Source organism: Hemitrygon akajei, chromosome 8 (assembly GCF_048418815.1).
Source record: "Hemitrygon akajei chromosome 8, sHemAka1.3, whole genome shotgun sequence".
NCBI classification, from domain to species: Eukaryota; Metazoa; Chordata; class Chondrichthyes; order Myliobatiformes; family Dasyatidae; genus Hemitrygon; species Hemitrygon akajei.
In genome coordinates this window covers 17,841,085-17,865,941 of record NC_133131.1, presented here as the reverse complement: position 1 = coordinate 17,865,941, position 24,857 = coordinate 17,841,085, and the positions used below count along the sequence as shown (strand labels likewise).

The 24,857-nt window shown below is 43.4% G+C and overlaps 1 protein-coding gene across 1 annotated transcript in view; it reads right to left on the bottom strand.

Annotated features, from left to right (window-relative positions):
* LOC140731691 (TNF receptor-associated factor 4-like) overlaps positions 1 to 24,427 on the bottom strand; it is a 114,403-nt gene extending 89,976 nt beyond the window's left edge. The window contains exon 1 of the mRNA XM_073053375.1: positions 24,118 to 24,427. Within this exon, the coding sequence (XP_072909476.1) occupies positions 24,118 to 24,260 (143 nt within the window). The 5' untranslated portion in view covers positions 24,261 to 24,427. The remainder of the gene's footprint in view (positions 1 to 24,117) is intronic.
* Positions 24,428 to 24,857: the final 430 nt, after the last annotated feature.

The window sequence follows — 24,857 nt, the reverse complement described above, 5'->3', positions numbered from 1 at the left end:
CAGCAGTCAGGCCACACCTGTATAAAGAGAAGCAGAGTTAATCTTTCAGTCAAAGGACCTTCATCATCAAGACACCTTCAATCCCAAATGTTAACTCATCTTCTCTTCCCACAGCTGCGTATTTCCAGCAGCTTTCTGTTTCCAATACACTGATGTGTTCACTTCCTGCGTTGGTCAGGGGTACGAGTTGATGGTTATGAGGCTTCAGGAGCATTTATAATTATTGAAACAAGAGGATGGTATTGAGTTATCATGGAGTCACGAGAGAGTGCAGATGCTGGAAACCTGGAGCAACCCAAAAGAAGTTGGGGGAACGCAGTTGGTCATGTAGCATCTATGGAGGGAAATGGACGGTCAATACTTCGGGTGAGACTCTTCCTCCTATTCCTGATGAAGCTCCTCGACCCAAAACATCAATTGTCCATTTCGCTCCCTTCAAAGCTGCCTGTCCTGCAGAGTTCCTCTGGCTCCCTTATATCTCGCTCCATTTGGTTATCAGATCTGTGCCAGATCCCCCAGGGGAGAAACAACATCAGTCCCATTCACTTTGTTTTCCTCTTTCCCTAATATGCACTCTATCCTCTCAAACAAGTCACTAGTCAATTAATCTACCGGCATGCCTTCTGGGATGAGGGAGGAAACAAGACAACCCAGGATCGCAGAGAAAACATGCAGATTCCACATGGACAGCACGCAATGTCAGGATTGAACCTGGACCCATGAAAATGGGAGGCAACAGCCCCCTACATCCCTCAGTGCTGCTAAGTCTGGACCTGACATCTTCCGGCCAACATGCTGGATGTTAACCCATTTGTTTAAACTCAGCCAACAAATGTCATCCACTTTTGGAAAAGGACTTTAAAAATATTTTCTTCTGGGTTTCCAATTAATCCTCAAAAGATTTGGCATGGGTAGTGGGTAATTTACAAGCAGTACTTTTCTACCAGTTACAATTTGCAACAGGAAATCAGTAGCAAACTTCAGCTCTTAAATATGAAGCCACAAATTGCCAAACATCTCCAAGTGTACGAAGATTATCACAATTAGTAATTATTCCTCAAATTAACTAAATAAACAAAAACTCATGCTAAGCACGCCTACCATGAAGCCAATGACTAAGTCTATAAATCTGGATGGACAGATACAATTAGATTCCTAGACAGGTTGGTCCTTTATGAATTGAAAAGGGCGGATTCACTTTTTACTTAATTTGACAAGTTTCAGCATATCTAAAAATTCTTCAAATATTTGGATAACTTATCCATTTAGTTTCTTCATCACAACATGTTATGGAGGGGGAAATTGAATAAGATTAAATGTTTAATGGAGTTGGAAAAATGAGTTCATGAACAAAATTCCTAGAGGTGTTCCAGAGTGGATAGATTGATCTGTGGAATTGGGCTGAGTGAATTTTAATCCTTGGCTTAAAGGGCTTGGCAGCTATGATATGAAATAACGAGAAATTCTCTCTCTCGGGGTTGTAAAGATTTATAATTCTTAACTTCCAACTGCAGATACTCAATCCACCCAAGTACATTCAAACCCAAGACAGGTCACTTATGTTCTCTGGGAAAGAGAGATATAGGTATCAGTAGGGAATGCAGACAAGTATAGAATAAGCTATGATATTATTAGAAGGCAGACCTCTCTCAAGGGACATACTCCTGATTCAATTTATATTCTTATAATGAAGGTACTATGAGGAGGTTTAACTCAAATTGGCTGTCTTCCACATCCACCGATTTATTTTCAATTAATCAGGTCAATGTAAAAGGGGGTAGGTAGGCAAAATATTGTTAACACCTGTTGTCTGCTGTTGTAAAGATAAAACCAATAAATGGCCTCAGTTCCATGAAGCAGGAAGCTCAGTGACGTCATGTTAGATTGATAACAGAGAATGGTTTTGGCAACTTTGGATCTCATGTGACCCTGTGTTCACCTTTGTACCATTCATTTACATTCCACCTATGATTTTCAATTTACCCTTCAATAACTCTGCCCATCACTTTCCATTGCACCGTGCTAGAAATACACTGCAGATCAGATAACATCAGTGGGGAGAGAAAATGAGAGTTAAGTTTCCAGGCAATGAACAAGATCTTATACCAAAGATGTTAATTCTGTTTCAACCTCCATAGAAGCTGCCCGACCTATTGAGTATTTCTAGCATTTTCTCTTTTTACTTCAAATTTCTAGCATCTATTTTGCTTTGTTAAAGGTGCTATATAAATAGTTGTTAAGTTGCATTGAACTAAGGTCTAAATTGTTATCTCTCTTGTTGTTTAATTTTCTTTATGCTGTGTAACAAGCTCTTCAGGCCTGTGTGGGACACCAGAGGGTGTTGGGCTCCAAAGTTTTTAGAGCAGCTGAATTAGTTGTTTATCGTTAGAGTGACTTGTGTTTTTTTTTCCTGGGGTGACTCGCTCTTTATTAATCAGTCTCCTAGTGCTTTCTGTTTAAGCTTGTTAAGTTTAATTTGACAGGCTTGGGGATTCTGTGTTACTTGTATTATTTAAGTGGGCACCTGATTAGCGCTAATCACGGGGTCCTAGTTTTGAGAATATTGCAGCTTACGGAGTTACTCAGCTGAACCACCAATGTTCTGTTAGAATGAACTCTGGTTGCCGTCTCTACATTGGAGTCTGTCTTTCTTCCGTACTTGAGTTCCGACTTGCCAGCACACTTCAAGGCAGTATAATCACCTGCTGGTTTATAAATGTTCAGTGGATTTTCTATAATTGTAGTATAGCTGGTTCTGTACTTGGGTGTCTGTTAGCCTGTGTGACAGCAGTGTATAAATCAAGGCTGTCCTTGAAGATTCCCTTACCCATCCAGCTACGACCGGAAAGTAATGGAGCACATTGGCTACAGTTACAGTTGGTTACCTGCTGCTGTGTTGCTTGTTCCCTGTGCTTTACCCTTATTTTCTGTGATGAATGCTTAACAAACAGTTGTAACCACAAGATTTGCGTCTCATTATCAGTTTGCAAATAACCTTCTGAACAACGTTCTTATTCAGATATGCCAGTTGACATGCAGGGCTGGAGCAGCTTCCTGCCTTATCAGGCTCTAGGCTGGTACAGGAAGGTCAGTTACTTGAATGTGGTGTAGAGATCTCAATGTCCCATATGTGGTGACCATTGAATACACACCACACCTCTACAGTCCGCCCGCCCAAATCTCTCTACCAAGAACTATACCAAACTGAAGTGAAGGCTAGGGATCAATTTCAGAAGGATTATCAACACCGAACCATCAGAAGAGATATCCTAATAAAATGGAATAAAATAAATTGGAATTGGTGTAGGATTAAAGTAACTGCGTGTGTTTGATGGTCAGAGCAGATTCTGTGGCAGAAGGGTCTGTTTCCATTTTGCACCTCTCTATGACTCTACAACACTAACTAAAGGAAACAAACCATTTGTCTCTCTTGGATCTCTGGATAAAGAAATATTCAACCTTACCAGTAGGCCCTAACAATGAAATTGATAGCCTTCAAAAGGAAATCTCTCTCCGTCCTCAGGTAAGTCACTGAAATTTCTATGCCTCCTACATATTCTCTCACTTCTATCTGGTTCAATGTTCCTCACCATTTCCAATATACCTACTTTAACTTTAATCATGCACATTATTAGTTCGCCTACATACAATCTAGTATTGAGAGATTATGGGTGACTCACCACCAATACAATCTATTCATGCCACATACAGTATACTTCCTTCTTTTCAGACCAACCAATATTAACAGTTCATGCACAGAGCTATCAACACTAATGCAAAATGCCCAGAAAAGGGATTCAAAGCAGATCAAGGAGTAATCTAAGGAACTGTACATAATCCACCCTCAACTCTGACCTCTTGATGCTTCACTCAACTGGAAATAGCCAACCTGTCTACAATTGGCTCACTCTTCATAATGACAAATCGCTCTTCCTGAAATCCATCCAGAAGGGTAGAATTTTAATGATTGGTTAAATTAAAATGTGAAGTTTGGCTTTGATAACATTTTCTGTGATCGATGGTATACGGGTAAAGGGACGCTTCCCAACAAGCAAATCTGAAACTGGGTTATTACAGTACAAAATGACAAAAGACAATGCAAAGCTGATGGTAAATGGGTCCCGATACATTTTACTTGTTTTAGAAGCAACCTCGCTGTACAACCCGACTTACTACATGCAATTGCAGGCTATCGAAGCAGTTGATGGCAAGGATGCCTCAGCAATTAGCATGTGTTGGTTATACCTGTGGGTAGGCGGGTACAGTGACTGAGTCCCAGCAGAGAAAAATGGACTTGCACTCATTGGCCACATTTTTAGGTACACCTGTACATCTCGTTAATACAACCATCTAATCAGCCAATCACATGGCTGCAAATCAACAACCAAGAGCATGCAGACATGGTCAAGAGGTTCAGACGCTGTTCAAAGCAAACAGCAAAATTAAGAAGAAATGATTATTGGTGCCAGATGGGGTGATTTGAGTATCTCAGAAACTGATTTCCCAGGTTTTTCCACACACAATGATCTCTAGTGTTTACAGAGAATGGTGTGATAAACAAAAACCATCCAGTGAGTGGCAGTTCTGTGGGTGAAAACACCTTGTAATGGCAGAGGGCAGAGGGAAATGGCCAGACTGGTTCAAGCTGACAGGAAGGTGACAGTAACTCCAATAACAGCATGTTACAACAGTGGTGTGCAGAAGAGCATCTCTGAAATCCCAGGTCGAACATCGAAATGGGTGCTCTACAGCAGCAGAAGACCATGAACTTAATAAAGTGGCCACTGAGTGCATAATCCAAAAATATATTTCATAACAGTAAACGTGATGGGAGTCGGGAGTCACCACCATTTTTCATTCTGAAAGAGGAAAAGTCAATTTATTTTGAAAATTAAAATCAGGTTTTTCTTTTAGAAGGACATTAAAATCACATTTGGAAGCCAACAGTATTAATGTGTAATATTAATCCTCTCATTTAAAGCAGGATGTCAGAAAAACCAGATTCAAGCTTATCGCCACTGACATGCGTCTGGAATGTGTTGTTCTGTTACAGCTGTACATTTCCAGAGCAGTCCAAAGGTTTATTAGCCTAATATCTGGAATGGGTGAATTGTCATAAGAGGAAAGGTTGAATAGACTAGGTATACATCTGCTTTAAATTAGAACAAGGGTTCCCAGCCTTTTTTTATACCTTGGAGCTTTACCATTAACTGAGGAGTCCTTGGAGCCCAGGTTGAGAAAGGGTTTCCAGGTTGGAAATCCTTTCTTTAGGAGCATGAGACGGGACTCAATGTTAGTGTATAAGATTACCCAGTCCACACCATTCCTCACCAACTACGCTATTGTCACCATATTCACTTTGATATTATTTTCAAATCACACTTCCTCATGCTAATATACACCGGCACCAACCTGAATGAAGAGATCATCATTGCTCCTGTCCCTCTCTCCCTCACTCCCTCCCCCCTGTGCATCACTTCCTCGGAAGTGAACCATCTGGCTTCTCTGCAGCTGTCAACGTATCTGTTGAGCACTTGTCTGCGTCCCTTCAGCCACACGCCAGCTGCCTGCCAGGGAGCGCGCTTCGGAAGACAAGAGATCGCTCCTAAAGGCTCGGAACTGTTGCAAGTTTAGATCAAGGTGATCCATAACTTACCTCAGTTTCAATGCCCTACCATTACCAGCTCTTTAAAAATCCACATAAACCTTTGCAATAATTAACTGTATTACTCAAAGCCAGTGAAATTCATTCCAACGTAAAACAGACCCTGCCCTGTTACTCCCATTGTACCGTAAGGAATTCCAGTAAGCCTTAGTTGCTATAAGCCATATAAAACTGTCGCTGTATTGCTCTACACAAATTAGCCTAACCTCATCTGCAAATTAGTCTCCCCCTAATGTGTATTGATGCAAATGCGATAACCTTTACAAAATCATATGCATACTTTCTGAAGATGTTTGGTCCTGTAGCATCTGATCAGAGGCGTCTCGTGCAGAGATGAACCCCATGGCCACATCAAACTTTTACTTATAATTTTATTTCTGAGATGTGGAAATTATAACCAAAGTCAGCATTTATTGCCTATCCCCAACACTCTTGCCTAGGCACATTCAAACAACATTAATCCTGGTGACTATATTTCCACAGGGTGGGGGCGGGCTGTTCTAAGATTCAGATCCAGCAATATATCTCAAAGTCAGGATGGTGTGTAAATTAGGAGGTTGGTATTAGGAGTTTGGAATTAGGTCATGGGTTAAAGGTAAAGGGGGAAAAGTTTAAAGGGAACATTGGGGGGGGCTTCTTCACACAGAGAGTGGTGGGAGTGTGGAATGAGCTCCAGATGAAGTGGTGAATGCGGGCTCACTTTTGACATTTAAGAAAAACTTGGACAGGTACATGGATGAGAGGGGTTTGGAGGGGTCTGGCCCAGGTGCAGGTCAGTGGGACTAGGCAGAAAAATGGTTCGGCACAGCCAAGAAGGGCCAAAAGGCCTGTTTCTGTGCTGTAGTGTTCTATGGTTCTATGGTAGTGACGGCCTGTGTGCCTACTAGCCATGTCCTTGGCAGCTGAGGTCATGGGCTTGTGCTGTTGGTGGAGATTGGGTGAATAACCATTATGCATTTTAGCAATGGTGTCTAACTCTGCACAGTCCAGTGGCAGTAGGCCTCTTCAATATAGAATTTCCTCTAACCCTTGCGAAAGCACAGCGACTTGGAATGGACCAAGTCCTATTTATCTGAACAAGCACTGAATATTTCTGAAAAACAGCCACCTGTAAACCACACAGCTTATCAGCATCGCACACCATTCCCCTCCAAGTCTGAGACCCCTTATTTATGAAGGCTGGGCTAGAGCAGAGGTGCCAGGGCTAGAATGGAAAGAGCCCAGGTGGAAATGGTGTGGGACAAAGTCCAAGCATTCTTTAAACATTTCAAGGCAATTAGTCAGCATCTTGAGAGACAAACTGCAAACATAAAACTTGAGTTCTGCAATAAATGCCACAGTGGGCAACAAGATGCAACAAATTGTACTATAAATCAGTAATTTAAGTCTATTAATCTCATTGAGGCAGTAAAAAAAAAGACCTAAAATGTACTCATTTCTGTTCAAGGAAGGAGTGCAGAATTTGATAGGAAAACAGAATTAGGCTGGACGTCTCTTTCTATCAAAGATAAAGCTGCTGGGTGCATGACACAGCCTCCTTCAATTACTTTGGAAGCTATAACTCCAGTACACCTGTCATATAAAAGAGGAAGCTTGAAAACTTATTCTAAAAGAGGCCTGCCCCAAGAGAGGGCCATGACAAAGCTGATAGCACTATTACAATGCCAGATTCCCAGGCTGACTTATACCTCTCTGATTCCAGCAAACTGTAATTAAATTACTCAACTTTCCCAGGGTTTCTCCACTCAGAAATATTGCACTAACCCTGTAGTGATGATTCAGTACGATATTTGTAAAGCTTTCTTCAGAATAATATTCCAGAAGGCAAGCGAGTTTGGAAAGTGAACTTGCAAGAAAACTCCTCAAAGTCCTCAAGATTTGAAACCGCAGAGAGAAAGTCCACGGAACGCACGATCATCTCAAATCCGCACAGATTCCAAGGAGGAGATTCCAACAACAAGCCCACCCATATCACTGTGATACCACAGAGGGTGCTGCCTCCCCCCTTAAAAAGAGGCAGAAGCAGAGCCTTTAACTATTTTTTTTTAAAGGGAGTTATTTATGCTAGGTTGATTCTTGGCTAAAATTTTACAAAGAAAGAATGCGGAGATGAGATTAGAATTATTTTAGTCATGATTTCATCAAATGGTAGAGAAGGTGGGAGAAGTCAAGTGGCCCACTCCCACTCCTGATCCCTGTTTGTACATCAGTTCCAGTTGCATCATACTTATGTAAATGAATAAACAATCTGGCACGAATGATCCAAAGACACAAATTCAAAACCCAGCATGACAGCTGGGCAATATTAGATTCATAAATAGAATAAATTCTGGAACCAAATACAAGAATCATTGATGAAGTTAGTCAAAGCTCATGGGCTTTGCTAAGGTCCTTTCCAAGGGAAATGTACCAGCTTTTAAACCGTGGCGGCATAATAGTTTAGCAGTCAGCACAAGGCTTTATAACGCCAGTTGCAAGTTCAGGGTTCCGTTCCCACCACTGTCTGTAAGGAATCTGTACATTCTCCCTATGATCACGTGTGTTTTCTCACTCATTCTAAAGACTTACAGCTAGGGTTAGTGGGTTGTGGGCACGCCATGTTGGCAATGAACCACGGCAACACTTGCAGGCTGCTCAGCTCAATTCTCGTTGATTTGATTTGACGCAAGCAACACATTTCACTGCATGTTTCGATGTACCGTACACGTGATACATAAATCGTCATCTTTAAAGTTTCACCACCTCTGGCCTATGAGCAACAGCACATTAAACAAATGGGCCTATACTAGCCATCAGGGAGAAAGGGGTGGTCAATAAATAAACTATAAGATATTAATGAAATAAATAAAAATTGCTAATTTCCTTCTGTGGAGAAGGAAAACTGTCACTGGACTGAGAAAGGAAACATGGAAGAATGAGACCTTTGAAAAGGGGCTTTATCCACATCCCTCATCCCGGCCTTACAGAGGGGAGCACTGGGCAAAAAACTGTTTCCTCAAATAAACCATTAGCAAAAGGTGGAGGCTTGTCCAGGCTTGGCCAAACGGGTCTACCCAGACACACACATACAGACAGGAACGTCAAGGGCTGCTGGATGATCATCAGCTCAGTTAAAGCCCCGACTGACCTGCCTGAAACGTGTTGGTCTGCCAGCACGTCGAGATGTCCGTAGGGCAGGGGTTCCCAACCTGGGATCCACGGACATCTTGGTGAGCGGTAAGGCTCCACGGCATAGAAAAGGTTAGAAACCCCTGCTACAGGGGAACACTGCCGGCTGGCACGTTCGGTGTACAGAAGTGGGTGCAGAGGTACCCGCTAAAGCTCAATCCGGCCAGTGGCAAGGTTCTTCCACTACTGGACGGGGAAGGGCCAAGTTTGTCCAGGGGGCTGCGCACGAATGGCAGCAGCCCAACTGATTGCAAGAAACGTAACTGAGCACTACTTAATGCCTTGCCTATGACTGCAGGGATGAAAATGCTTATTCTTGCAAACATTGCTTTTATTATGATTAAAGTTTATTTTGGTTTTTTAAAAAAAAGCTTGGCGTATGTTCAAGGGCAACACAGAATGAAAGCCGAACTGCAAAAGGGTGTGCTGTTATTGCCACTGTTACCCCGGCATTGATACAGCCAGTCTTTAACTGTAATGTCAAAGGCAAATAATGTCAGGCTGTAGCTCATTTCTAATACATTATTTTTTTGTAAGACTGTAGCATCCCTATCTATCGGCCTACCCCTATTACTTTTAATTATTATGCTTCTCGTGTTTATATTTGAAAATAACAGGCCCTGCAGTATGACCAATTTGTAATGTACTGATGAGTCATTATCGCTTACAATTAGTGGCCACTTTATTAGGTACACCTGCTCGTTAATGCAAATACCTAACCAGCCAAACATGTGGCGGCAGCTCAATGCTGAAAAGCACACAGACACGGTCAAGAGGTTCAGCTGTTCAGACCAAATTTTTAGAATGGGAAAGAAATGTGATGCAAGGGACTCTGACCCACGGAATGATTGTTGGTGCCAGACAGGGTGGTTTGAGTATCTCACAGGGTTTTGCTGATCTCCTGGGATTTTCATGCACAACAGTCCCTAGAATTTAAAGAAAATGGTTCCAAACAAAAAAAACAGCAAAAAGAAAATCCTGTAGTGGCAGTTCTGTGTGCAAAAGCACCTTGTTAATGAGCGAGGTTGGAGGAGAAAGCCCAGAATGGTTCAAGCTGACAGGAGGTAGATAGTAACTCAATTAATCACACGTTACAACAGCGGTGTGCAGAAGAGCATCTCCGAATGCACAACACGTTGATCCTTGAAGTGGATGGGCTACAGCAGCAGAAGACTGTGAATATACGATCAGTGGCCACCTCATCAGGCACAGGAGGCAAATCAAAGCGGCTCCTGCTTCATCTTAAAATATACAGTAAATGGAGGAAAGCTGGGGATGACAAGGCAAACCCGGAAAACAGAAGGGCTACCTCTGACTTCCATCATTCGCAAACCAGCAACAAGTCTTGATTTTGGTAGCACCACAGTTCACAGACGTGGGTTAAGCCATTGGGTATAGACAGCAAAGTGAAGAAAGCAAGGGGAAAATAAGAGGACACTTGCTGTATATCTTGGTAAAGCTGCATCGGACTGTTTGCTTACTGGATTTGTCAACAAGTTTGTATGTGATTACTGAAGTTCCATAAAATCTAGTGTCTAATCAATCACTGTTAACTGAATCACTCGTCAGACTGTATTAAAAACACCCAAATTATTAAGTCTTTTTCATGCTGCCAGAAGTCTATGATTGTAGACTATACTCAACACAGTTCAGAGGGGTGAGGGGGGTGGTGGATTTCTTCAAAACCTACTGAATACTGAAAGGCCTGGATAGAGTGGCCATTGAGAGGGTGTTAGGATCCTGTAGTAGGATGAGGAAAGCAGAAATGAGGAGAATTTCTTTAGCCAGCAAGTGGTGACTCTGTGAGATTCGTTGCCACAAAATTAACTGTGAAGGACAAGGCATTGGATATAGTGGCCGAGGTCGATAGGTTTTCAATAAACATATTGGCAATCATAATCAGCCCCATTGTGGGTCATAAAAATCTTATTTTCCTCCATTCACTTCATTTATTCACCTTTTGCTCTACTGGAGTTCCTTGGAAGGTCTCAAAGGTCCTGGCCTAAGCAATCATTTACGTATGGCCTCAAAAGAAGAGATATACTGTTCAAAGGCATTAAATTGTACAACTCAACTGGGTTCCATTTCAGTCTCTGAGCCACTTCCTAAAATCACTGGGCAGCAATCAGATCAATACCTCATCACTGATTCTCTTGAGGTGATGGCCAAAAGTAGTCCTCTCATTGCCACTTCAACTGAGATCAACTAAATTACTGCAGGTGAGGAAATATCCATAATGTTGACAGACCATAACATAACGGTTTTTGTCAAAGTAGAAGGAAACAAGTAAGAGGAAGCCTTTGAGAATTGTGAATTACTGCCACTGTGGTAACTTTGGGGTGCACTGGCAACAGGTCATCTTCAATGGACAGCCAGTCCATTACCAGGAGTGGGCACTGACCCAATGCCACTCAGCTGACTGGCAATTAGGCTTATCATTGTTTTGGCATTTAAAAAAAGCAAACTGTTGCAGGAATTCAATGGGCCATGTAGCGTCTGTGGAGGCAAAGGGATGGTCGACAATACCTGTGGACTCGTGGTCCCAAAATGTTGGCCATCTCCTGACTCCACAGATAAGGATTCAACAGGTACTTGCAGCGGTGAATTGATTGAATAGAGTTTAGGCCTCTAGAACATCTCACCCTCTGTGCAAACTGATTCTTTTATTCATTATGCCAAATCTTAAATAATGGGAATGGTGTTAACACCCTTGAACCTATAATAAAATACTGACACTGACTCGAATAACTGAGTACTTCCCAAAGACCGCAGAGACATAAAAGACTGCAAAGTCCAAAAGGCCAGTCAGTTTCTCCCCCTCTTACACTACCAATCACCCAGAAAGATCACAAAGAGAGTCTACACACGAGAGGTTCTGCAGATCCAGAAAATCTCGTGCAGCGTATTATGGACTTCAGGAAGGGTAAGATGAAAGAACACATACCAATCTTCATAGAGGGATCAGAAGTGGAGAGAGTGAGCAGTTTCAAGTTCCTAGATGTCAAGATCTCTGAGGACCTAACCTGGTCCCAACATATTGATGCAGTTATAAAGAAGGCAAGACTATACTTCATTAGGAGGTTGAAGAAATTTGGTATGTCAACGGATACAGTCAAAACCGTTTATAGATGTACGGCGGAGAGTGTTCTGACAGGCTGCATCATTGTCTGGCATGGGGGTGGCTACTGCACAGGACCGAAAGAAGCTGCAGAGGGTTGTGAATTTAATCGGCTCCATCTTGGGTACTAGCCTACAAAGTACCCAGGACATCTTTAAGGAGCAGTGTCTCAGAAAGGCATCGTCCATTATTAAGGACCTCCAGCACCCAGGGCATGCCCTTTTCTCACTGTTAACATCAGGAAGGAGGTACAGAAACCTGAAGGCACACACTCAGTGATTCAGGAACAGCTTCTTCCCCTCTGCCATCCGATTCCTAAATGGACATTGAACCTTAATTTTAATATATATTATTTCTGCTTTTTGCACAATTTTAATCTATTCAATATATGTACACTATTATTGATTGATTGATTTATTTTATTAGTATTATTACTATTACTATTTTTTTCTCTCTCTGCTAGATGATGTATTGCATTGAACTGCTGCTGCTAAGTTAACGAATTTCACGCCACATGCCGGTGATAATAAACCTGATTCTGATTCTGAAATGCTGGAGAAACTCAAGCAGGTCAGACAGCATCGATAGAGGGGAATAAACAGGCCAGTGGTTCAGACCAAGACCCCTCGCTAGGATTATTTTCATCAATCCACCCTGAACAAGGTTCATATTTCAAACCAACACAACGGTCACCTTCGCTGCCAAGACAGGACACGCAGAAGAACATGATACCCCTAGTGTATACAGATGACAGCAAGGTATTGACAGGTGTAAATCCTCAGTGAAACAAAACAAACTGTTATTGGATTTCAGTTCAGGCAGCATCTGAAGGGGGAAGAGGATTAGCTGGTGGCTTGAGTGGAGACCTTGCCTCGGGACTGAGAGTGGTGAGGAAAGTTAAAGTCAAGGTCAAAGTAAATTTATTATCAAAGTAGGTATATATCACCTTGAGGTTCATGTTCTTGCATCTACAGGAAAATAAAGAATGACAATAGAATTTATGAAAAAATCTACACAAAAACAAAAGCTGATAATCAACCAATGTATAAGTAAATATTGAGAACATGAATTATAGAGTCTGTAGGTTGTGGAATCTGTTCAGTGAAATTATGCACTCTGGTTCAGGAGCCTGATGGTTATTGGGTAATAACTATTTCTCAACCTGGTGGTCTGGGGCGTTAGGCTCTTGTACCTCCTGCCTGATAGTGGCAGTGAGTAAAGAGCATGGATGGTGGAAGTCCTTGATGATGGATGCTGCTTTCTTGTGGCTGCGCTCTCTTTGTCAACGTGCCTAGATGTGAGGAGGGCTTTGCCTGTGATGGACTGAGTTACACCCACCACTAACTGTACACTTTTCCTAGGTAGCCAATATATTGAGGAGAGTAGGAAGGTTGAGGCAGAGCGGTTGGTGGACTGAGGGGGTAGTGATAAATAATGAGCTGGAGGGGAGAGAGATTTGGGAGACAAAGACAGGTGGGAGCAGACAAGGTGTCACAGAAAGGGTGAGAAAAAGAGCCCGCTGTGGGGGAGGGAGGGTGTAGGCAGAGACAGCTAGGAGCCACCTAGCAGGAGCACAAAGGAATGTGGTGAGCAAAGAAGATGACAATGAGAACCATTTAAGGATGAGATGGTCAGACCGATTTGAACCTGTTTAACATTGAAGTGTTTCAACAATCAACAACACACCTTTCTGTTCAGAGAATCATGTGTACACTTGGAGGAGTGAAGAAATAAGTAAACAAAACCTTGGTGACATTCCCACCCTCTTCATTGCTTCGAGATTTTTGTTTCCTTAACTGAAGTTCACAGCTTCTTTTTACATATGAATAGGTAACCTGTCACCAAATCCATGTCTCATTATAAATCCATCAAGCATTGAGTTCTAGGAAGTACGGACAAAGGCTCCCCAGATCTAACAATGTGTTCAATCAGATACATTTAATGGTGATAACACACAGAATAGATGAAATGGAGTGTTTAAGCAGTATGGGGCTTTTTCACTTCAGAGATAAGGAGTTTCTTCACTCTGCAGGTTGTGCATTCTTTGCAGCTTTCGATCTCAAAGAGCTATGGAGAGCAACACACACACACACAGACACACACACACACACACACACACACACAGACACAAATCTGGAGCGACGTGCAGAAAATGCTGGAAGAACACAGCAGGTCAGTCAGAATCTAGGGAAATGAATAAACGATCGACATTTCGGGCCGAGACCCTTCATCAAGCAGATACTACTACCTTGAGCAGGGCTTCCCATTCCCACCCTTTTCTTATGGCACGGACCAACACCACGAAGCAAGGGATTCATAGATCCCAGGTTGGGAATGCCTGATCTAGGACAAACAAGGTGAGTGGGGAAGGGCAGCAGATTTCATTCCACAGAACTCGCGAGTAGATCCATTTGGTTTGTACAACAATCCAGTGCGTGGTAGCGCAGTGCTTTGCTCAACACTTTACAGTACAGGCGGCCTCGGTTCAATTCAGGCCGCTGCCTGTAAGGAGTTTGTACGTTCTCCCCGTGACTGTGTGGGCTTTCTTTGGGTGCTCCGGTTTCCTCCCACAGTCGTAAGATGTAGGGTAATTGGTCATTATAAACTGTCCCGTGATTAGGCTAGGATTAAACGGGGGTTGCTGGGAGGCACGGCTTGAAGGGCCTATTTTGCACTGTATCACAATAAAAAAAATAAAACGAATGACTGTTTTGGTTGTTGCTTCTGAGAGATTTTACCTCTTAAAAAAAATCCCAATTTATTCAATAGCATGAATTTCAAAAACAGAATCAGATTATTGTCACCGACTTAGAAGGCAAGGAATTTGTTTTGCGGCAGTGGTACAGTACAAACGACACAAAGTGACTATAAATTACAAAATAAATAAATAGTGCAAAAAAATAACAAGGTAGCGGTCATGGGCTCGTGGGACGTTCAGAAATCTGATTGCAGAGGGGAGGAAGTGTGAGTCTTCAGGGAAATTTCAAATCTCCTGACTGCCATGGTGGGGTTTCAATTTGTGTCTGGATCTAAAGTCCAAGATTCTGACGCGAGTCAATTAACTAATGCACTGGTGTGCCTCTGTTATCATGCAAGTGTTTTAAGAAAGGATCTAAAAGTGTTTGATTGCCAATTAGAGGAGTGAGTCATTCTCCCTGCTCCCACCTCATTGGACATGTCATGATGGTGACAGGACAAAGCAGGCCTTCAGACAAAAACATCCCCCTTCACTGCACGGAGGGACATGCTGAGTGTTACTCTCAATCTGAGCGCAAACTTCAAAGCTCCTGGTCTTGGCAGTCAATAGCCCACAAACAGGCGTATCCACCAAGATGACAACTCCATGACAAATGAGCCGGTAAGCCAAGTAGCATTTGCATCGACCTGATTGGGCGCTCCCACACATGCTAAATAAGATCTTTGCTATACACACACTGCAGTTCAAATCATAGCAGTCATTTTTTTATGTATGTCAATATTGCAACAATGTCAGAACAGTGTCAGAATCTTGCTCTACCTACTACTTTTACACACACTTGCCTGGTTTGAAAGTTTAATATACCGGTCTAGATTCAGGGAGAGGGGTGCAAAATATCGACACAAGCTCGGGAAGAGACTACGGAGCCAACTTCAGCAGAAGTAAATTAAACTGCAAACAGGAATTGTCTTCTGCAATTTTTTCTGAATGAATGTCTCAACATCCATTCAGAAAAACACTGCAAGTTAAGCAAGCAGGCAGCATCTACACCAATGAAGACCAGCATCCCCCAAATCTACTCATCAGTAATTTCCTCAAAACTATTGTCAGGAGATACCTGACTGATCATTGGGTGCGACCCAAAATGGGCCTTTGGAGTTTGTTTTCAAGTCAGATTTTATAGTTGGTGGATATCAATAAAACACCTTATTTTATAGTAGGTCCTGTCAATAAAACACCTTATTCTCCAACACAAACATGCACTGTGACAAAGAACAGTGAGACTCGCAGCGATCTCTGCTATATCGGGGGATTCCGACTGTGACCTCTTGTACTGCAAAAAGAGGAAATCCAGAGGTTGCCACTGAAGATTCCCTGCCCTTGGCAGTGCCATTTGGGAAATTTTTTCCAACTCACCAGCAGAAATCGGGAATGAATGGAACTGCAATAATCGGCAGACCATATACACACGAGGAAAAGCTGTGGATGTCATGTAGTGCAGCATAAGTTTTGAGTGCCCTACAATCCTAATTCCTCATTTATAACATCCAGAACCACCTCCAAATAAATAGATTATTGTTAATATCAGCGGATTTTCAATCCCCCAGCTGGATATTGCAAAATATAATTTTATAGAATAGAAAATTAATTATTTCATCACACATACCAGAATCAGATTTAATATCACCGGCGTATGTCATGAAATTTGTTGGCTGGTAGCAGAAGTACATTGCAATCTATAATAAAAAATTATAAATCGCAGTAAGAAATATTTTAACTTATTTTTTGTATAAGTTATGCAAAAGGGAGCAAAGAAAAAGAAAAAGTAGTGAGGTTGTACACGTGTTCATTGTCCATTCAGAAATGTGATGGTTTGAGTATATATAACTAATTTCAAATATCATCATTTTAATGTCCTTTAAAGCCAGGGTTTAAAACTGTGTACTGTTTACTTTCTGGGTCCTGGTGTGAAAATTCTTCTTTGGATCTGCATGGTGAGCGTGCTTAACGACATCACTACGGCTGAATATGAAAACAACACAACGTGACCTACAATATTTTGTAAGGTATTTTTAACTGCTGGTTTCAATGCCAATCAAGGTACGAACGTTCTTTAAGGATTCACAATAACAGCCAAGTGTGCTGACGAGGCAGGTGACAAAACTTTCGGCAAGACCAAGCTTGCTTTCTAACTGCTCATGCCGTGATATGAGTCGCCCTGAAACTCAACTAAAACCAGGTGACAACAGTATCAGTGACTTTCGCTTTGCAGCTTGTTTCATTCCCAAATCAAATGCCGTTCGGATTCTTTTGTTATACGCAACTTGAACGTCACAACTAAAGCACATTGACTAGACTACAGCGAACCAGTTTTTCCTCTGTTCCAGCCAGGAAGTTACATATATCAAGACTAACCCTAACCCGTACATCTTTAGCATGAGGGAGGAAACCACGCGGTCTCGGGGAGAATGTACAAACCCTTACAGAGGGCAGCAGGAATTGAAAGTAGATCTTCCATTTGCCAGTACTGTAAATTGTTAACACTGATCTCTACGCTCCCCTGCCACCTCTCATCTGATACACACTTCTCACTCACTGTAACTGACAAGACCGTAACCGCCCCTGTTAACGCACCTCCTCCAAGTACTGACCACAATTGGCAGGGGGAGGCAGATCTCTCCTTGTATTCTGACACTTCCTTCGCCGTGCAAATGGTTGCTATCCAAAAGGTCAAGAATTCCTTTCACAGTGTGAAGATACTCCAGCACAGGGGTTCTGATTCTCAGACCAGAGCCATTAATGTGGTTCCTGTCTCCACAGATGCCGCCTGACCTGTTGAGTGTTTCCAACATTTTCTGCTTTCATTTTCAGACTTCTACAGCAAGTAAAGTTCTTTTGTTTTACTTTTGATCAAGCAATTACTGGACTGAACAGGTTATAAATACCTGACCTGTGGGCACCCCCTACCCACCAACGAGCACTCATAATGGAATCTAATGTATGTACAGACATTCCTTCCAGGAAACTCCTGTCCCTTCCTGTTCTTCATTATCAACTTTCTGTGTTGACACAGTGGAGGTATTATAGAGTAATACAGCACAAGAAACAGTTACTATGTCAGGTGAATTTTTTTGCATAATTTCCAAACTTACAAACAAAATTGACTTATGGACTTCTGTAAAAATGGAACCCATTTGCAACCAGTCCAGAGGCTTAAGCAAGCAATCCAGGGAGAAGAGTTCAAATCCCACCGTGTCAGCTGTTGGGATTCAGATACTTAAATGCAAGATTGTTTATCGTCATGCTGCAGCACATGGAAAGGATTTTTCACTCCAGATCCGACGCAATATAAAAAACACAGTAAGCAAAAAGAGCACAAAATAAACAAAACGCAATAAATATAAAATCAATTCTATAAAACGCAATGTACAGTAACTGTTAAATAGTGCACCTGGACTGATTAAATGTAAATAAAGTGAGGCTGGGTGGGGTGGGTTATATTATGGAGGTACTGTACTCCCAATACCTTGAACTTCCTTCCAGCTGCAGCCCGGGAAAGAAATCTGCTGCAATAAACCTTTTGGCCTGATTAAATATCCCGGCCGCCCGCTTTCTGAACCAAGGCAGCTTCGCTCTGAGAGCAGCCAGCTGTGTAAGAGGCAGATTTCAGCAGCTGCGAGGGTTACATTATTAAAGCAAACTGAGGTGGTGTGTGTGTGGGGGGGGTGACATGAACAGAACACATGTGGATATTTTTATTTGCCCTGAACAAGAGCATAAGAGATGTTTTATTCAGTAGTCAGAACGGGGCAGAAATTTTGTGTGCACAGCGCATTCCTGAATATTTAACAAGACGGCCTCTGACTGGACTAGAATGGCGCTCTGACCAGAATGTGCTCAGACCCGAGGGCTGTATCTTGACGGGCAGTCTGCAAGCGTTCTACACATTTTTTTTTAAAAATGATTTTCAGTTCGCCCAGGGAGATCTGCAGGATCAAAAAAGAGGTCATACTGGGTGTTACCTTCAGAGGGCACAGGTTTTCATTAAAGAAAAGTAATACCCAGTACCCGATTTGTAAAATAGTTCAACATTACAGAGAGGCTTCAATTAATATTAACCATTGCAAGTGACCAATTGACTTCATGTCAACACTGTAAATGTCACCTCATTTGAGCTGGCTTTGTAACGGCGAGACCAGCAATTAAAAGTGCGCGTTTTACAAAACTGGGGCAGAAGGTTTCTCTTTAAAATTAAATTTGAACTAATCAATGAAGTCACTGGAGTGGGGGGGAGGGGACAGCATTATTGAATTCTTCCAGTAGATTCCGCACAGAACCACCAAGTCAATATTTGCAGACGTTTTCCACATGCCATCGACCTTTCCGGGGGAGAAAAATTCATAAATTTAAATTGGCTATTTGCGCAGATAAGCGAGTGCACATATCAACTACTGGGTGAAGCATTTAATCCTAAAACAGAGAGCACAGACAATCAGCTGATTGGAGCTGCCGGCATTTTGGGCAGGAGCAGCCGTGTGGAACATGACATTGGCAGGTGGGATTCTCGAGCTGGGATTTCCAGCCTCAGAAGCTTCGGCCTCTGCCCCGCACTGCCAGTGATAGATACATCATCGTTTGGTAGCAGCCACTAGCCCCAAATGCTAAACTTCTTTTGCACTTCGCTTCATCCAGATTGTTCATTAATTGCTGCCTCCCCAGTCTTGTCCAAATTTCCACAGCGCTAGGTGGGATGAAATGTCGACCCTTAACAAAGAACGCTGGCAAAATTTATCTCTGCGTCCTTAAATCAAGGCCATCTGGGGGTATAATTATGTTTGACAATAATAACTTCAAACCCATCTGAAACCAACCCGATTCTATTTGGGAGCATATTTCCTTCAATCATCAATAATGTTGTTACGGATTTTTTTAAAAAAATCTTTGTTTATTGTGTCGTGTAAATAATGTATAATTTATGCTAATTAAGTTTATATACCCTACATTTATGTTTAAAATTGTACTCTGCTGCTGCCAGAAGCTGGTATTCATGGCATTTATACATTGTGTATGTATGCCCATGACAATAAACACAAACTTGAACTTGAAACCAGCATTATACTCATGGCCTCCCGGGAAACTGAGATACCTATACACTTGCAAAACTTGGATTATCTATTCAAAGGTCCTCAGAGCACTAAGAAAGCCCCAATGATGCTTCTGTAAAACCTTCCACAACCCCTAACAGGAGCATCTTCTTCTGGACGGCCAACACACCAGGCACAAATTAGTCAGTCCAGATGAAGCCTTGCCCCCAAAACATTTCGACCGGGGGTTCCCAACCTTTTTGTAAGCCATGAACTAACACCATCAAGCAAGGGGTCCGTGGACTCAAGGTTGGGAACTTTTGATTTCGACCATAAGATATAGGAGCATAATTAGTTCATTCTTCTCCATCATTCAATCATTCTTCTCCCCAAAACCTTTACCCACTTATCAATCAGGAACCTATCAGTCTCTGCCTTAAATACACCCAGTGACTTGGTCTCCACAACCCTCCAAGGCAATGAATTTCAGAGATTCAACATCCTCTAACTGAAGAAATTCCTTCTTATCTCACCCTTAAAAGGATACCCCTTCACTGAAACCATACCTATGGATCCTATACTCAATTATTAATGGAAACATCTTCTCCACATCCATTCTGTCCAGGTCTGTCAGTATTCAGTAGGTTTCAATTATACTCTATCAATGCTGCCAGACCCACTGAGTTCCCCCAATAGGTTATCTTGTCCCTAATTACACCCAGCTGTATCCATTGAACAGACCACACTGTGTGCATGGCCAGTTCCAGGCTCCTGAGAAAGGACCCTCTGTTCAGAGCTGTCATGGGAAAAGATGATCTGATGGACAAAGGAAACTTCCTTCAAACCATCCTTGGAGGGGAAATGTAAAACCTTCAACAAGGAAGGGAAATCCTTAGCCTGTGATGCTCAGATTGCAACAGCACCTGGGATGGCACGGAGAACCTCAGAGCTCTTCCTCAGGAGTACGTGGCAGACCATTGAAGATGGCAGAAGCAGTTCACCACCTCTCCTCAGACACCTTCTGTCCAACACAAGGCCCATCAGAAGCCATTGGTCTAGACCGCTGGCAAGTCACCCGTGACCCACAGCCCAAGAAGGGAAGACCTTCCCCTAAGTGAACATTGGTAAGGCCCATCCAACATCGCTTTCAGCCAAATGCCCACATTCACCAACGCATCTCCTTCTCCTCCTCCCTGTCACCTGCTGTGGTGTCACCACCCAAAAACCATGCATCCTTATGAATAGCCCAGCCAGTCCTGTAGATTAGCAGCACTTAAATGTGGCTGTGGAGTGGCCCTTTACAAATTCTGACCTGTGCCCAAGCTGCATGTGCTCCAGAATTGGAAAGCCAATGAGAGAAACCCATTAGAAATAAACCTACAACATTTCTAATACATACAAGTCCATGAAGTGTCTTGGCCAGAAACATCTGCCCTCTTATCACTTCCCTTCTCTTCAACTGTCCATAACCTCCTTCAGTGCCCCTCCTCCTTCCCTTTCTCCCCTGTCCTCTCAGACTCTTTCTTCAGCCCCTTACCTTTTCCACTTTTCACCTCACATTTTCTCACTTCACCCCCCTCCTTCCCCCTCACCTGGCTTAACCTATCACTTGCCATCTTATTCCCTCTACCAACCTTATTCCAAATTACTTCCTTTTCAGTCCCGGTGAAGGGTCTTGGCCCAAAACGTCCTCTGCCTGACCTGCTGAGTTCCGCCAGCATGTTGAGTGTGTTGTCCTGGTCCTCTGCTTTACTTCGCCACGAAGGAAAAGCCAGGCACGCGGTAATTGCTCTGAATTATCCAGCATCCGGGAAACGTACTAATGATGGACCCATTCAACATGCACCAAAACCAATCAGAGATACTAGACCTCCTGCAAGATTAATGGCGTTTGGCACTGCATGTGAACAAGGTCTGGAATCACACAGAAAATCTGCGGATGCTGGAAATCCCAACAACACACACACACAATGCTGGAGGAACTCTTCTATGGAAAAGAGTGCAGTCAACGTTTCCGGCGGAAACCCTTCGGCAGGACTCCGGAGGGTTGTGTTTGGAATCACCTCATTCCCATAATCCCGACGTTATTGCCGGTCAATTTGTACTTGGACTCCAATTCCTCGCTTTCCTTCCTCGGGATTTGATTTTGATGCCAACTTCACCCGGTGCCACATGGCTCACAAGCAAGAGTTAACATCAAGGGTGGATTTTTTTTAAACTGTCAATATCCTATTTAACAGCTTGCTGAAGGAAGCAGGGAAATAAAACCCGAAGCCAGCGTTCAAAAGATTAATTTGCCTCAAGTACTTTTCAGTTCAGTGGCTGGTGAGATTGACGGACCCACTTGTACTGTTTTTATACCTGTCGCAGAGTTTGCACAGAACATTCCCCGGGAGGCGGCTTCGCATTTGCAGTTCATCTCGGAACAACTGTTATTGACAAAGAAAATTCGTCCACTAAATCTGAAGACCGTAGCATTTATTGTCCTCAGAGCGAGTTGCTATTGGCTTAGCTTTCCCCAAGTTTCATTCACAAATAAATGAACCGACGCAGAGGGAGGGATTGATTTACAAATCCGACCAGAAGATGCTGCCATTTCAATGATCAGCCAGATGTCAGTCAGCAAGGTAACATGCCCCGGTGGGTGTAACCACCATTCCGGCAGAAGGCTCTTCCAATCACACATCACGCCAAGGGACAGGAAGCAAAAGTTGGGCACAAAGGTGCATGCACCCACAGAGCGGCAGGTAGAGAGTAACAGATAGACGAGAAGGGGCTGTGGGGCAAGGAAGAGCGAGCCTGAGAGAGAATGGGGGAAGAGACAGCCAGAGCGAGAGGAGACCGAGTGGAAAGAGGGAAAGAGGGGGCAGAGAGAGGCAGAGGCAGAGCGAGAAAGACAAAGGCAAACAGAGGGAGGGACAGGGAGAGTGAGGCAGAGGGAGAGAGGGAGATACAGACGTAGCTGAGACGCACAAAGACTTGTGTTATACAGGATTTGTGAAAACGAGATGCCATTTAAGCCACACACACACACACCGCTCTTAAAGAAAAGCAGTCAGGTCAGGAAGGTTCTGCTTTAATACAATGAAGACGTAACGCCCGCTCGGTTGTCCGGGAATCCGCAGCATTGTTTCTGGCACCACCAGCAAACCTGAATCGAGTTTAGCCCCGAGCGATGCATTAATAATTCACTGGAGTTACAGATAAAAAGAAAATGGGCCGCTTTGAATGGAAGGTTTGTAGAATGGTGGTAATGTCCCCTCAATTATTCCAATGATTGACGTTTAGGCAATAAACCCAGTTTTTACGGGAGTTCCTTCCCCATTCCAGCGGCGCCCCGCGGAAGAGGAGAGTCATCTCACTGAGATCGGTACAGCTGGTCAGACAAGTTAAATGCTTCAAAACAGGGAACAATGTGCTTCATATTCAAACAATGAAACCGCCCCAAGCACGGGCAATTCAAGTCCTTTACCCCCCCCCCCCACCCCCGACGGCGATTTTTGTTCTGTTTACGATTCTCGGAAGAGGATCACAGGAGTGAGGGTCCTGAAATGAAACAAGCAATCAGCGGGTCCCCAGTCCACGGTCGGTGAACCGTCCTCGGGTGGCGTCGCTAAATGCCAACAGTCTAGCGGAGAGAGTTCGCTCCGACAGCAGGGGGTAGGGAGATTGGGGGCACTTTCAAAACCCACGCACATCCTCCTCCCAATCTTAAAAGGGAAGACCCCCCCCCAATTAACAAACACGTTCGGACATCTCGCTCCTGAACAAAAACCGTGTTTACACGCAATGCGACGGGTTAATAATTACAAGAGATTTGAGCAAATTCTAACTCCACTCTTACTTGTGGGTCCCACAACGCAACGCTCAATAATTGACCAAACGGACCCCCCGCGACCCTCCCCGACGCCGGTCGGGTGTAAATACACTTTCGAATATTTGTTTTAAATTAATCGGGTGCAACGAGTTAAATGGAATTCGCACAGAAGGATCTCGCAAAAAAACTTCCGTGTCCCACAATATACTGTATGCATTATACAGTGACTGGCGCTGAAAGATTGCTTTGGACTGAAATGAACGAGTATACACAGTGTACACACACTCACCCAAGTCATTTACACATCTCACCTCACGTTCGTTTACATACATTTACGTACATTACCCCATCCCTGCGTTCACTGATATACAGTACACAAGTACAAACTTCACCCCATCCCGATGCGTGTTACTTCACATACATCCAAATGCAGCTATAGAAACGTAATCGCATTATGTGTACACACACCAGCATGCACACAGGATCACTCCTACCCACTGTTAATCTGAACCCACCGGACCCTTGCTGCTAACCGCAGGGTCGGGGCTGAACTCTCCCAAGACTTACCTGAGAAACTCCTGCAGACAGGTGTCACAGAAACGGTGCCCGCAAGTCGAGACTTGCACGGGCTCCCTCATCGGCTTGTTGCATAGAGGGCACTGACATCGCCGCTTCGGCTTCTCCAGAAACTTATAGTCGTAACCGGGCATACTGCTGTCGCTCGAAAGACGAGATGGACGCCGATCGTCACTCAGTTTTCATAGGGCTTTATATGTGCTGAGCCGGATGGGTTTCAGATTCTACGGGCAGCTCCAATCTTTAAGATAATGTACGCCGAGCCGACCAGCTCCCCCTCCAGCCGGCTCTGAATCCAGAATGCCCGCTCTGTTGATGTTTGGAGGTGGTTTTCCTGGAGGAGGTTCACGTGTTATTGGAGGGGCGGGGCCTCGGCAAACACTGCAGACACCGCACCCCCGGGTCCTAGTGACACCTCGTATCCATATACCTTCCGCCCAAGAGACAGCGTTCCCTTAATTTAAAACAAAGATACTTCTACATAGACTGATTTGTCATTCTGTTTTAATGATTGTGCATTGGGGTGGAAAATGCAAAATTATTCTGGAATGAAATCTGCAGTAATAAAATCTGCAGTGTGGTACCTGTTTGCCGTTCGGCAATACTCGATTTATAACACAGGAGAGAGCAAAAGCTCTGTGTATATGATTCACTTTCCCACTGTGTTCCATGTTATCTCAGCACTTATTTTTAAACTGCACACGGATCACTGTGCGCAGTACAGTGTAAGA